We start from the raw sequence: 13,562 nt of genomic DNA, 5'->3' as shown, positions 1-13,562 counted from the left end.
CCAATTAAAAATCAGCTCGTGAGAAGGACTGGAAATTCATTCAAACAAATGTGGAAAAAAGTTGACAGCTTTAAGTGCAGTAAAGCAACTTTCTGGAGAGAGATGAGCTTTGAACAGTGGGACTTGAGGCACTGCCAGCAATGCCAGGTTCTCCTTTGGTCCTAGAAATGGTGTAGGCCACTTCCCTATCTACCCTGTCCCCACACATGCCTTGGCTTACCCTTAACGTCCTTATACCTCTCAGGAGACACCTGCTTTCTGCTCTGCTCAGGACCTTTGCATGATTCCTGCCCCTCGCCGGTAGAAGGGGCTCTGGGAGGCAGGGAGAGCCACTAAGCAGCAGTAGGCAGCCTTGGCCAGGCTGGTTCTGGCATTCAGAGGCCTCCAGAGCCTTTTAATCCACTTCCTGTTGATTAAGCATCCCCAGGCATATGGCACAGAGCTAGACACCATGGGAAGTTGGTCCTGGATCAGGCCACAGAAAAGCAGCTCAGATCATCACCACCAGTCTGAGTGTCCAGGGCTAAGAAGGCTGTGGCACTGCTCGAAGTCCAGGAAGGACTGCTGAACTGCCACCTTCCTGTGTCACCCCCGTATCTGCCCAGTATGTGCTTCCAGATCTGGATGAGGTCTCTGACTTGAAAGCCCCAGAACCCCTCATTAACAGAGAATCCTAGTTTTGTTCAGGAATGCTCGAAACACGTAGCTACTGGGCAGAGCTGTCAGCTGCCTTTAAAAGGATAAGCGTTTAAGAGATGTCATTTGTTCTCATGGAGTCCAGACTTTCTGGAGTCATGGAGACTGGATGAATCATTGAAACTATTACCCTGAGATAATCTTTATACCTTAAAACAAAAATATTCCCTGGAGTCTTTAAAACCAAACAATAGTTTAGCTTAGTTAGTAAAAAACATCTGCCTTGAGCATTGTGCTCTTTTAAGAACTATTTATATGGGATCAAATTGACAATAGCAACTTGAAAGATTAGATAGGAACCTTAGGGGGCAGTGAGTTTATGTTAACAGGGGAGGAACAACTCAGAAGAGGATGAGAATAGTTGCACAACTTGAAGAATCCAATCAAAATCAATGAATTATACAAGCAGAAATTGTTGAATTGGTGTATGTTCTGCTGTGTGTAGCCTCAAAAAAAAAAAAAAAGATGTCATTTGTAAGAGTAGGTATGGGGAGGTGAGAGGCTTGAACAGTGGCAAGAGGAAAGATTTTCTACAGGGAAATGAGGGAGTCAGAATTGAGAGGTCACCCTGAGAATAAATCTACAGGGAGAATAAACTTATAAACAGCAAAACAGAGTAAGTAAAAGCTGTTTTTTCATTTTATCATGAAGCAGTGCTCCCAACCTTTTTCACAACATGGCACACCCCAGGGGTGGAGAACTAACATCCAAGCACACCTGGGACCCACTTTTGGCACCCTAGTGAGGATATGCTAGTGTAGAAATTCAGGGTGTGGATTTCAGAGGTAGAGACCCTGGTTCAAGCCCCTGTTCTGCCACCTACTAACTGCATGGCCTCATGCATAGTATTTAACTTCTCTGACCCTTCGTTTTCTCCTCTGTGAAATGGAGATAACATGGTGAGAAACAAACTACTACATGTGAAGTGCTCAGCACAGCGCCAGGCACACAGTAGGCTCTCAACAGATGCCACTGTTATCACTATTACTCAACCGAGCTGTTGTATCCAGAAAAAGATAGGTGGGGGTGGGATGAAGCATGCAGCAAGGGACAGTGACAAGGAGGCAGAGGGTAATATCATCTTTTCAGCTTCTCTGCCTTGGATCTGGAGCTGAAATGGGCTTTCTTCTATCATGTCCCCAAATGGGAAAACCAAGGACAAACACAGTAGTTAACCGTCTCCGTTCTGATACTGGAATCCCTCCGCATTTCTGTGTCAGTGGAAGCCAGGTAACAAATGCCACTCCCCACCTCAAATTCTTCCATATCTCGGACGGAGGACAACATAGCCAATAGAGTCAGAGTGTATTTATGGGCAGGGCTGGGTATAACAGGCTATGAATCCAGGACAGAGTCAGGAGGATCCAGCTTTCTACTGGCTGGCTGGACGGAGTCCCCCTCATGTTGCTGTCTGATGTACTGATCCAACAGGGCAGTCAGCTGGAGGGGCTGGTGCTGAAGCAGGGAGTGGGTCTGCGCTGTTAGGAAGGAGAGTCCTCTGACCAGCTCCCCCTGCACCAGGTCCAGGCTGGGAAGCTTGGAGTAGTTGATGAAGCCCTGCCTGCTGAGGATGGTGTCATCAATGCAGCCACCTGGAAGGAGATGGGGTCAGCTGGGCTCCCCACAAATGCCTTTCTTGTCTGGAAATGATGTTCCAACCCTATGGATTTGCTCTCCGTCACTCTTCCCCGCCTCCCAGCTTTCCCTGGAATACTGGTTCCCACTTGTTCCCACCCCACTCTGCCTGGGATCGATCCCCTTCCTGCTTTCTAATTCTTCCTTCAAAAAATCTTTGCATAATATATGCACTGGGCCCCGAGCCTGACTAGGTCAGTTTTTCCCGAACTTTATTGAAGGTAAGAATCATGGAGTGTCGGGAGGGGGTGGTGTGTGTGGCGATGTGGGGGTGTGGGAGTGTGGGGGTGTGGATGTGGGTGTGTGGGTTTGGCGGGGGGGAAGCTTACTATACATATAGATACCTGGGCCCCACACAGACCTATTAAATCTGGATCTCCAGAGGGGATGCTCAGTATTCTTTCTAGAAGAAGAACCTCCAGTAGGTCTTAGCATCAGGGGAGTCTGGGGAACACTGCTTACTGTCCATTAGCATTCTTTCTGTGGGCTATTTGTTGTAACTATCTGCATCTGTGTGAGTTTCAGCACCCACTTCTACCATTACTAGACTCAAGGTGTCTGAACTTCCTCTCCCCACAGTACCCAGTCCATCTTCCTTCCACTTTCGCCAGTGCTGAGGTGACCTGGGTAGTGAGACAACACAGGTGTCGGAGTGGCAGTCAGCCCTCAGTAAATGGTGCTGTTGACTCAGGCTCCATCCGTGAAAAGGATGTTCCCTCCAAGGATGCCCACGGTTTTAACAAGACATGCCTAGCAGATGGCACCAGGCTGCTGCAGCGCCCGTTCCCCTTCACCCCCACCTCCACCTGGCAGGGCTGCCTGCTCACCTAGCAGCGGCAGGAAAGGCACACTCTTCAAGATTCGCACCATCTCTTTGACCTTGGGCTCTTCACTAACCAGCAGCAGGTTGTGCCCCACAAAAAGGGGCAGCAGGTTTCGGTACTTGGAACCCTCCAGGAAGGGCTTCAGGACCTGGAATGGAAGGAAAGAATGGCTTACTGGGGAAGAGTGGGAGGAAGAGCTGACCGCCTTGGTCACAGCTGGCCTCAGGCTGAGAGAGCAACCCAAGGGTCTCTTCACCCTCTATCTGCAGTGTAGGCACCACAGACTAGAGGGCTGCTTGTAGAGAGGAAGAGTAGGAAATGCCACATCTGGGGAGCAGCGCTGGGGTCTGAGGAGAACACAGCCAACCCATGCCAGAGGGCCCGCTGCCTACCTGGTTGGGGAAGACCTTCACCAAGATCTTGTGTTTCCGCAGTTGGTGCCGTATAAGGAGCTTGTCCTCTGCGCTCAGAGCCACATTCTGGCAGACAGCTATCATTCGGTTGTCTCGGAAAATGGCTGCTATCTCCCGTCGGAGGAGCCGGATGAGGCCTGTCTCCTAAAGTCAGGAAGGGTGGCCACAGGGTATAAGTTGCCTCTCCTCCTTGTACCCCTCACTCCCTCAGGGTTAGGTGCCAAGGTATTCAGTGATGCCCAAATGTGTGAAAGATGAACAGGTAGGACAGTTGGGCTCCTGACTCTCAGAGACATGTCTCACCTCCCACGTCAGCCTTTCCACTTTCACTAGATAACCACACTCTTTACAGCAGTGTTTTCCAAATCCCAGAACACTGAGCCCCCAAGACAAGTCAGCAGTCTGCCTTAACCAACATTATTTGATGATGGTGTTGTCAACATTACTTCAATTCTCCCTCCGACACTGTACTCATGTTAAATTATTTTACCAATTATAAATACAACTCTGCCACAGTGTTAATTCAAAACTGAGACATTTTCACAAAATAAGGTTTCTTTTTTTTTTAAAGACAGTGTTTCTCAAAGGTGAGAAGTTGTGGACTCAAGAATATATTCACAGACCTCAACAAACACTGTTTAAGAGATTTTTTTCCAAAGTAATGATCCTAAAATTTATTTAAATGTGGAGTACTTGGAAGTCACGGTGATCTCTGCAGAATGTCATGAAAACATTAATACATACAAACTAAAATAATGGAAGACTCACTGTTGTGTCAAATCTAGGCTCTAGAATTGCCCCTATCCAATACAGTAGCTCTAGTCACATGTGGCTACTCGCATTTAGTTAAAATTACAATTAGAAATTCAGTTCCTCAGTCACACTAGCCTCATTTCAAGTGCTCAATAGCCACATACGGCTAGTAGCTACCACACTGGGCAGTGCAGATATACAAACCCAGAATGTTCTACTGCACGGTACAAGTTTAGATTATTGTATAGTTAGAACACAGCACCATTGGACTCAAGAATACACTACAGAGCAAAGCAGTCACTTTGAGTACTAAGGTACGCCTGACCCAAACCATAGTATTTTCAATCACCTCACAGGCATCTGAAAGCGGGACAATGAATAAAGGAGACTGAAGGACTGACGTCTTTGAATTATGGTGTTGGCAAATACTGAACACACCATGGACGGCCAGAAGAACTAACAGGTCTGTCTTGGAAGAAGAACGGCCAGAATGCTCCTTAAAAGTGAGGATGGCAAGACTCCGTCTCACGTGCTTTGGACATGTTATCAGGAAGGACCAGTCCCTGGAGAAGAGTATCATGCTTGGTAAAGTAGAGGGTCAGCGAAAAAGAGGAAGACCCTTGATGGGATGGACTGACACAGTGGCTGCAACAATGGGTTCCAGCGTAATGATTGTGAGGATGGTGCAGGGTCGGTCAGTTTTGTTCTGCTGCACGCAGGGTCACTATGAGTTGGAACCCACTCGACAGCACCTACGAACAACAACAACATGCAGCACTGGCTTGAGAAAAAATTATGTGAGAAAAACTTAACGGGAAATTCTATCCAACGACTTTACTTTTGTCTGAGTTGGGGGGAGAGAGCGATACTGTTAATCAATTTTAGGTGGGTAAAAGCTAAGTCCTGCTGAAAGAGTCCCAGCCACTGAAATGTAGTTTGCTAAGCAATGCTCTACAGGCTGACCCTTCAGGGCTCACTTAAGACAGTTCCTTGCTTTCAGGATGAAACCCAGATGTGGAGGTTTTGTCCTTCCATTAGTCTTGGAGAAATCTCTGCTGAATTACTCATATCGTCACTTCCATTGGTGTTTGACATTTGACCTAAATCCCTGAGGCTGCAGTTGCTGCTCAGTTCCCATGTTCCAGCCTCTATCAGAGACGACAGCTAACTAGCCCTTGAGACAATTAGACAACTAGAAAACTAGAATTTATTAGGTACTTACGATAACAGGAACCATCATCAAAGTTACAAATCTTCCACTGGTCTTTCTGTTTTTTAAGGACAGAAAAGCTCTATCTTTCTTCCAGAAAAATGTAAAAACTTCAACGCCTTTTAGGACAAGAGAGATACTCTGCCCTACCTCCATCTGCTTGGGAAGCTTTCACATATACCGTTTGGAGACAAGTAAAGAACTAAGCAAATTCAGCAGGTCTTTTTGATCCACAGAGCCCAAAGGCCAATACGAAATCAAGTACAGATTTGATTTTAAAGTACCTGGACAATTGGGTCACAATGGGAAAGTGGAGCGAGTGACTATGTGAGTGACTCTGGCCTAGAGCCCTACTTCACTAGATCACTTTAATCCACCATCCCATTGCCAGGTGATGTACACTCATTCTTCCCCTTACCTCCTGGGGAGGGCTGGGAGGAGGTGGCAGACATCTTGGGTTGATGGCAAGTTTGGGAGGTATATACTCAGTCAGAGCCATCAGCTTCTGCCGCTCAAAGTGCATCACACGACGGTGGCGGGTAACAGCCTTGGAGCCATAGCGGACAGTCTGGATGGTAGGCAGCCGGCCTGGGAGGGGAGACGGCAACGCAGGTGAGATGCAGCCTCTTGGAGGCCCTAGTCTGCCATAGATGGAGAAAGAGCACTCTCTAGGCAGAGACAATCACGGCTCACAGAGCACAAGCATGGGACAAGGAACTGCCTGGCAGGAATCCTGACTTCCCAAACCTCCTCTTCTCTTTTAATAGGCGATTCTAGGTCTATTGCTTGGTCGTGGGAGGCTCCCATTTCTCCAGGTCTTTATGTGCAGAGATGGGAGAAAAAGGAGAAATTATTTTGAACACATATTAAAAAAAAGGTGGGGGGGAGGTGGACAAACTGTTTCCTAAATGGCCAGACAGTATATATTTTAAGCTTGGGGGCCATACAGTCTCTGTCACTACTACTGAACTCTGCCACTGTATTGTGAAAGCAGCCACAGACAATACGTAAACAAACAGGTGTGGCTATGTTCCAATAAAACTTTATCTGTAAAAACAGGTGGCCAGCGCTGCTAGTTTGCCAACCCTTGTTCTAAGCCAGTGGTTCTCAAAGTGTGGTCCCTGAGCCAGCAACATCAGCATGACCTGGGAACACACCTACTGAAGCAGAAACTCTAGGGATGGGACCCAGGAGACAAAGTTTTAACAAGCCCTCCAGGTGATGATGATGCACGCTAAAGTTTGAAAACCACTGCTCTAAACATTGCTCTAGAGCCTTCTTCCATGATTTGAAATAAGAAAAAAATGTTACATCACCCTTACAGCTCCCCAAACAAGTCTCCCTTCCCTCCTCCTCTTCTTGTTCAGAGGCATCAGAAGACAGAGGAGCCACCTGGAAGACCTGAACAAAGTGATGCCTTCATCCTTGACACAAGAGCCAAGGCTGGAGTTTCCCACTTTCAGTCCTTCCCAAGGTTAGGATGGGACCTCAGGAAAAGGTTCTGCTAGAAGGTGGCTCTAACAGTTAGAGACCATGGAGATTTGCTGGCATAAACGCCTTTATTGCCAACGGCCAAAAAATATTAACTTTTAAGAGCACAGACTTTGGATTCAGATGAAACCAGATTTCAATCTCTCTTCTGCCACTTCCTAGCTGTAACCTTGACCAGTCACTCAATTGTCTTGAACCTTGGTTTCCTCATCCATAAAGAGGGTATAATAATGCCTTCCTCTTAGGATGCTTTGAGATTTAAATGAGAGAATACATGTAAAGCATTTATTAGTGCCTGGTCTATGTTAAGAGCTTAAATTCATTCATTAAGCAAATATCTATTGCACGCCTACTCATGTCAGACACCATCCACCTGCTGGCTATGCTGAATGAACATGGTTCTGCAGTTTTGGAGCTTACAGCCTAAAAGAGAAAACCAGCCAATAAACAAATGCAAAATTACAGACTGTGATAGGGGCTAGGCTGATAACCATGGTGCAAGACAGAGATTAACAGGGGAAATCTGCTTTACAGAGGTTGGTGATGGAGTGCTTGAGGAGGTGGCATTTAGGCTGAGACCTTAAGAATGAAAAGCAGGTACAGTAAAACCTGCGAAAGCCAGAACTTGTGTAAGGCGGAAACCTATCAGAGAAGGGAAACAATTACTTTCCACTAAAACAAGCGATAGAAAAGTGGTAAGACTGCACCCTGTTAAAGGCGGAAAACTTGCGAGACCGGAAAAACAAGGCAGTCCCGTCGAGTTCCAGCTATCCTAGATTTCACTGTATATTGCTAAGGTGGGGAAACTCTGGGGGCGGGCAAGGGCTGGATGGGTTAGAGAAACTCAAAGAAAGGAGAGGGTCTCGGGTGTAAGGAACAAATATTGTTGTTATTATTGTTGTTAGAGGAGTCACAGGGAATTTTAAGAGGTAAGGAGGCCAGAGATCTAGCCGGGGTCAGGGGTCACGGGAGCTGTCTGGGTCAGAGATTATGGGAACGAATCAGTAGTAGATGGGGGACAAGGACTAGAGAGCGCCGGCCGAATCGCACCGTGAGGACTTGGGCTGCTCCTTACCCGCCTGGGGCAGGAGACCCCCTCGCAGCATCCCAGCCCCGGCCACAGCCATCGCCACCACAGGAACAGACAGGAACCGAGAAGAGACGGAAGGAGCTAAGGATTGTGGGGCAGCGAACCCCGGGGCCGGAAGCAGTGGGCGGATCCACCGGCCGAAGCAATAATCCGCATGCGCTGAGTCCGCCAACAGCCAGCCTGCCCTCCCTCTCCCACCTGGCGTCCGGTCTCCTAGCAACAACACCCGAACTCTAGGAACTGCCTTTTCCTTGCCTTCGGCTCACACCGCTCGCTGATCACAGTCCTCCAGTTGCTACCAACGAAGCCCCTCTACACCCTTCAAGCCTCAGACCTTGCACCTCAGTTTACTTTTGTTTCGACCCCACCCCCACAATTTGCTCTAAATCAACCCCTTTCCCTTGTTCCCCAAGTTTCTGAGCTTCTCATAACACTCTGGGTTCAGCCACACCACAGGCCGTCCAAGCTGCTCCGCCCCTTTTCCTTCTTCGCCCGCCCCAGGCCAGCAGCCTTTTAGATCATGCCTGGAAGTGAGTAGGGGAGTGGGATGGTGGGTCTGGCCTCCAGGTATGAAGAAATATGACAATTAGTCTCATCTCTTCACAGCTGAACTTGCCCCGAGTCCAGAGGAAGGGGGCATCTGCATCACTGAAGCCCTTATCACTAAGCGGAACTTGACATTTCTTGAGGACGATGATCTGTCAGAGAAGATGTGAGTGCGCGGGGGAGGGAAGGGGGGCTGGAAGATTGAAACACAAGGGATGACCGGCCCTAGCCGTTCTGATATGTCAACTCAGCTTTGTCTCCCTCTTTACTTACTCCACACTTCCAATCAATGGTAATATCTAGCTGATCAAAATCACTCAACCACTTAGGGGACACTGAGGTTCTGTTAAGAGTGATGGCAAATTTGGGGAACGGTTAATGGTGATGGTTGAACAACATGATGAACATATATAATACTGAACTGTACATGTGAAGATTGTTGAAATGGCAAATGTTTTTGTTAACTATATATTTAAGACAGTTTTAAAAAAATCACTCAACCATCTAACCCTCCTTGAAACACCTTCCCTCTTCACCCCTCCCATCTTCTCTGATAAGAGACCACAGAAATGGCATTCAATTACACCGCTTTGCCAACTTTTCTCCCAGGTTTCACACTCTTGCTGAACTGCAGACTGTCCGCCTGGACCGGGAGGGGATTACTGTTATCAGGAATTTAGAGAGCCTCCAGAATATTCACAGCCTCTATCTGCAATCGGTAACTTCTTGCCTCCCTGCCCTCCCTTACCTCCTGTTACTCCCTGACACCGTGAACTTAGTCTATCTAATCTGAAAGGAGCTAACCAGGCCATCTTGTCCATTCCCTGGCATTCAGGCCGACCGACCTTCATTTAAACAGTCCCCAACTGAATCAGGAATTCTCCTCAGTTGAAAGGCTGATGTTCCCCACTGCCCAAAAAGAGATCCTGAACAGGTTCTTGAATCACTGTTACTGTATCATACACTTGGTTTGCATTTTGTCTTGGTGTCTACCCTACATCTGGAGCCCTGGTCGTGTGGTGGTTAAGAGCTCGGCTGCTAACCAAGAGGTCGGCAGTTCAAATCCACCAGCTGCTCCTTGGAAAACCTATGGGGCAGTTCTACTCAGTTCTATAGAGTTGGAACCGACTTGACAGCACCTAACAACAACAACCGGAAATCTGTCATGTTATATAGCTCAAGCCCATTTCCTATTTTGAAGAAGAGGAAGAAGGAACTAAGTAGATTCTTCTATATTTTACAGAACCTTAAAGTTTATTTGTCGCTGTTGGGTGGCTGGCTGGTCTTCAGCCTTCTCCAGGCTGAGTATACCCAGCTCCCTTAAATCAAATTAATATATGTTCATTGTTCCTTCCTGTATGCAGGGCACCAAGGCCTTTTCCATTTCCCTGTGGTCACTTGGTTTCCTTCTCTGATTCCTAAGTCACTCTTTGGTTGTGGGGTCATAACCTGTTAAACCAAACCCATTGTCATCAAGTTGATTTCAACTATAGTTTAGTTAAGCTTAGCCAACCCTAAGTTTACACCCTTAACCAGCCACCTGGAGAAAGTAAATCACCTCAAGGTAGTGACAACCATTTCAGGGAGTGGGGTGATCATTCCCAGAGTGCTAGATCTCCAGCTGCAAAAGTAGATAGACATGGCCTGGGGGCTTTGTCCCCTTAAAGCCCCCCCCCCCCAGCTGACCTCAGCTTGGTTTACACACCTGGATTTCTTCCTACAGAATAAGATCCAGAAAATTGAAAACCTGGCCTGCATCCCCTCCTTGCGGTATGTAGGGTAGGGGTGGGGGAGACTGGCAACACCCTCGAGGAACTGGCTCAGACCTCACCAAACCTGGCCCAGCAAGCCTAGCTCTGCCTCCTTCACCCCAGAAGGCCATGTGTCCCCACTCATCATCCAGCGGCCTAGCCTGGGGACCCAGGCACCTAGTGCCTTCCTCCCTTCTTCCAGCTGCTCTGTGATTCAGCTCTGTCTCTGTCCCCTCCCTTCCCCTACAGCTTCCTGTCTCTGGCAGGAAACCACATCAAGCAGGTGGAAAACCTCCTCAACCTCCCACACCTCCAGTTTCTGGACCTTTCTGAGAACCTGATAGAAACGCTGAAGCTGGGTAGGAACACCTTTGCCTTGGCTCAGAGAATAAGTCCCACATGGGGTCCTCCCTCCTCTCTGCCCCCACATTCCTGGGCATGTATTACCTGCACCCCCCACACCTACGCACTTCATTCTCCAGGGGCTCCCAGGGGCTGTGCAAAGAGGAGTTTTGGGTTGGAAGATGGGTCTGAGCACCTCATTGCCCCTCTCTTTGGTGTGAGCAGATGAGTTCCCCCAGAGCCTTCTCATCCTCAACCTGACTGGAAACAGCTGCACCAAGCAGAATGGCTATAGGTGAGAAGGAATTGAGGGTAGGGAGAAGGGAGTGATGCTGAGCTCCACCTATTGACTCCAAGTGGGTTCCCTCTCCCTCTCCATGGCACCTTCTTCTCCCCGACCTCAGCTCGAGTCTGCCCCTTTCCTTCCCATTCCCATAACTCCACACTGACCCAGCCCTTAGCCCTTTGGAGCTGGCCACAGGCCCCATCACCTAGCTTGTGAGTCACCACTCCAGGGGCTGAGAAGCTGTGACTGTGTCTTTACATCCCCCCAGGCTCCACACCCAAGGGGGCCCTCCTGGGTAGCTGCTTTTCTTTCTACCCTGCAGGGAGCTGGTGATAGGAGCCCTGCCACTGCTCTTGGACCTGGATGGGCAGCCTGTGCCAGAGCGCTGGGCCTCTGATGAGGAGGAGAATGCCTCAGGTGATGAGGATGAGGAGTTCCCGGAGCTGAGCGGCCCATTCTGTTCAGAGCAAGGTGACCCTCTGCCCTTGCAGCTTCCCCAGAGCTCACCCCTGTCCTGTGGGCTGGTGGGTGTGGGGGCAGAGGGGTGTGGCAGGAAGCTAAGATAGTGGCCCCAAATGTAAACCTGCATCTGGCCAGAGGTGGTGGACACTGCAGCTGGGGCAGGAATCCATCCTGGGCATGCAGGTGACCTGGGTGCTTCCCACTAGGGATGGCAGGGGAGGTTTGCCAGGGGGTCAGCCAGGAACCTGAGCCTAGGGCCCATCCACCACCCTGGGCCCCACCCAGGCTTCCTCAAGGACCTGGAGCAGGAGATGACCAGGCACAAGGAGCACAGGCAGCAGGCAGCCCTGACAGAGCACCTCCTGAGGATGGAGACTCAGCTCGCGCTGACGGACCTCCCCCTGCTGCCTGAGGAGCCCATGGCCAGGGACAGCAACCTACCTGTCCCTCCTGAGCAAGAGAAGACACCCACTGAGCCTGCCTCTTCACCACAGACATACTCTGCCACCAAGATGCCTTGCCCTCTGGTCTCCCTGGGCCAGCAAGGCACTGCCCAAGCACAGGAGGGGGCCAGGGCAGCTGTAGCCCCCAAGGCCTCCCTCACTGGGGTCCGCAGCACGACCAAAACTATGACCAAGAAAATCAAGAATTAAAGTGTGGCCTGTCTATCAGCAAAGCCACAGGAACAAGGGAGATGCTGATGGAACGTCCCCTCATTCTCAGATGCCTCACCTGTGGCAGAAGCCCATCCCCAATAAAGTGTGTCTAGGCCTTGACTATGTCTCTCAGGTCACTGGGGGCATCTTAGGGGAGGCAACCAGTAATGGCATTGGGAAACAGCCACAGAAAATATGAAGCTTTAAGGAGCAGCTTGGTTCTAAAGACCAAGTTTCTAATCTTTTAGGCACACCTTCTCAGGCCCCCAACTTGGCTTCTTGACTCCTGTGTGTAATGCAGGAGGTGGGTACCACCTTGCGGAAGACACCGTCTCACAGTGGGCCCAATCTCACTGTCACTTCATGGAGCGCTCTCCGAGCGCCAGGCCAAGAATCAAAACCTCAGGTTCCAATTCTCCTCTAATAGTAGCCACTAGCGTGCTGGGCATTGTTTTGAGCTCACACACACACACATACTCACACACCCCCGCCCGCTGCAGGAACCCCTCCCCTTCTTCTTCACAGGCCCCCTCCACAACCCTCACCATCCAGTCACCATCACCTGAGCCATAAGAATGAGCTGCCCAACACGGAAGAGCTAAATGCCATGATCAACCAATTGATCTCATAGACATATACCGAACACCACCCAACAGCAGCCAAGTATACTTTCTTTTCCAACGCACATGGAACATTCTCCAGAATAAACCACATATTAGGCCATAAAGCAAGCCTTAATAAAATCCAAAGCATCGAAATATTACAAAGCATCTTTTCTGACCATAAAACCATAAACGTAGAAATCAACAACAGAAAAAGCAAGGAAAAAAAATCAAACACATGGAAACTGAACAACACTGTGCTCAAAAACTACTGGATTATAGAAGAAATTAAGGATGGAATGAAGAAATTCATAGAATCAAATGAGAATGAAAACACATCCTACCAGAACATTTGGGACACAGCAAAAGCAGTGATCAGAGGTCAGTTTATAGCAATAAACGCACACATCCAAAAAGAAGAAAGGGCCATAATTGAAACATTAACCCTACAACTAGAACAAGTAGAAAAAGAGCAGCAGAAGAAGCCCCCAAGCGCCAGAAGAAAGGAAATAAAAAGAATTAGAGCAGAATTAAATGAAATGGAGAATAGAAAAACAATTGAAAGAGTTAACAAGACCAAAAAAGCTGGCTCTTTGAAAAGATCAACAAAACCGATAAACCACTGGCCAAACCGACAAAAGAAAAACAGGAGAGGAAGCAAATAACCCATATAAGAAATGAGATGGGTGATACCACAACAGATCCAACTGAAATTAAAAGAATCGTAACAGAATACTATGAAAAATTGTACTCTAACAAATATGAAAATCTAGAGGAAATGGACAAATTTCTAGAAACTCACTAC

At 48.5% G+C, this 13,562-nt stretch overlaps 2 protein-coding genes across 2 annotated transcripts; one reads left to right on the top strand and one right to left on the bottom strand.

The window, feature by feature from the left end:
• Nucleotides 1-1,989: 1,989 nt before the first annotated feature.
• MRPL10 (mitochondrial ribosomal protein L10) lies at nt 1,990-8,185 on the bottom strand. Its single transcript, XM_004377998.2, has 5 exons — nt 8,098-8,185; nt 5,950-6,119; nt 3,548-3,712; nt 3,159-3,303; nt 1,990-2,288 (listed from the first exon to the last, which is right to left on the bottom strand). The coding sequence occupies exons 1-5, from the start codon at nt 8,147-8,149 to the stop codon at nt 2,032-2,034; spliced, it is 789 nt and encodes a 262-aa protein (XP_004378055.1). The 5' UTR covers nt 8,150-8,185; the 3' UTR covers nt 1,990-2,031.
• A 126-nt stretch (nt 8,186-8,311) lies between these two features.
• LRRC46 (leucine rich repeat containing 46) lies at nt 8,312-12,369 on the top strand. Its single transcript, XM_004378119.2, has 8 exons — nt 8,312-8,642; nt 8,719-8,824; nt 9,268-9,376; nt 10,382-10,428; nt 10,659-10,768; nt 10,977-11,046; nt 11,360-11,508; nt 11,785-12,369. The coding sequence occupies exons 1-8, from the start codon at nt 8,633-8,635 to the stop codon at nt 12,150-12,152; spliced, it is 969 nt and encodes a 322-aa protein (XP_004378176.1). The 5' UTR covers nt 8,312-8,632; the 3' UTR covers nt 12,153-12,369.
• Nucleotides 12,370-13,562: the final 1,193 nt, after the last annotated feature.

This window comes from Trichechus manatus, unplaced genomic scaffold (genome assembly GCF_000243295.1).
Source record: "Trichechus manatus latirostris isolate Lorelei unplaced genomic scaffold, TriManLat1.0 scaffold00054, whole genome shotgun sequence".
Lineage (NCBI taxonomy): Eukaryota > Metazoa > Chordata > Mammalia > Sirenia > Trichechidae > Trichechus > Trichechus manatus.
The sequence above is the reverse complement of the archived record's forward strand: the minus strand, read 5'-3'. Positions and strand labels throughout refer to the sequence as shown.

Excerpts from the sequence above, each read along its gene's own strand:
- MRPL10 (XM_004377998.2), bottom strand. The coding sequence starts at position 8,149 with ATGGCTGTGGCCGGGGCTGGGATGCTGCGAGGGGGTCTCCTGCCCCAG. Across the intron at positions 3,304-3,547 it reads TGAAGGTCTTCCCCAACCAG|GTCCTGAAGCCCTTCCTGGA; the intron begins GTAGGCAGCGGG and ends CTTCCATTCCAG. Across the intron at positions 2,289-3,158 it reads GCCTTTCCTGCCGCTGCTAG|GTGGCTGCATTGATGACACC; the intron begins GTGAGCAGGCAG and ends ATCTCCTTCCAG.
- LRRC46 (XM_004378119.2), top strand. Across the intron at positions 9,377-10,381 it reads ACAGCCTCTATCTGCAATCG|AATAAGATCCAGAAAATTGA; the intron begins GTAACTTCTTGC and ends TTCTTCCTACAG. Across the intron at positions 10,429-10,658 it reads GCCTGCATCCCCTCCTTGCG|CTTCCTGTCTCTGGCAGGAA; the intron begins GTATGTAGGGTA and ends CTTCCCCTACAG.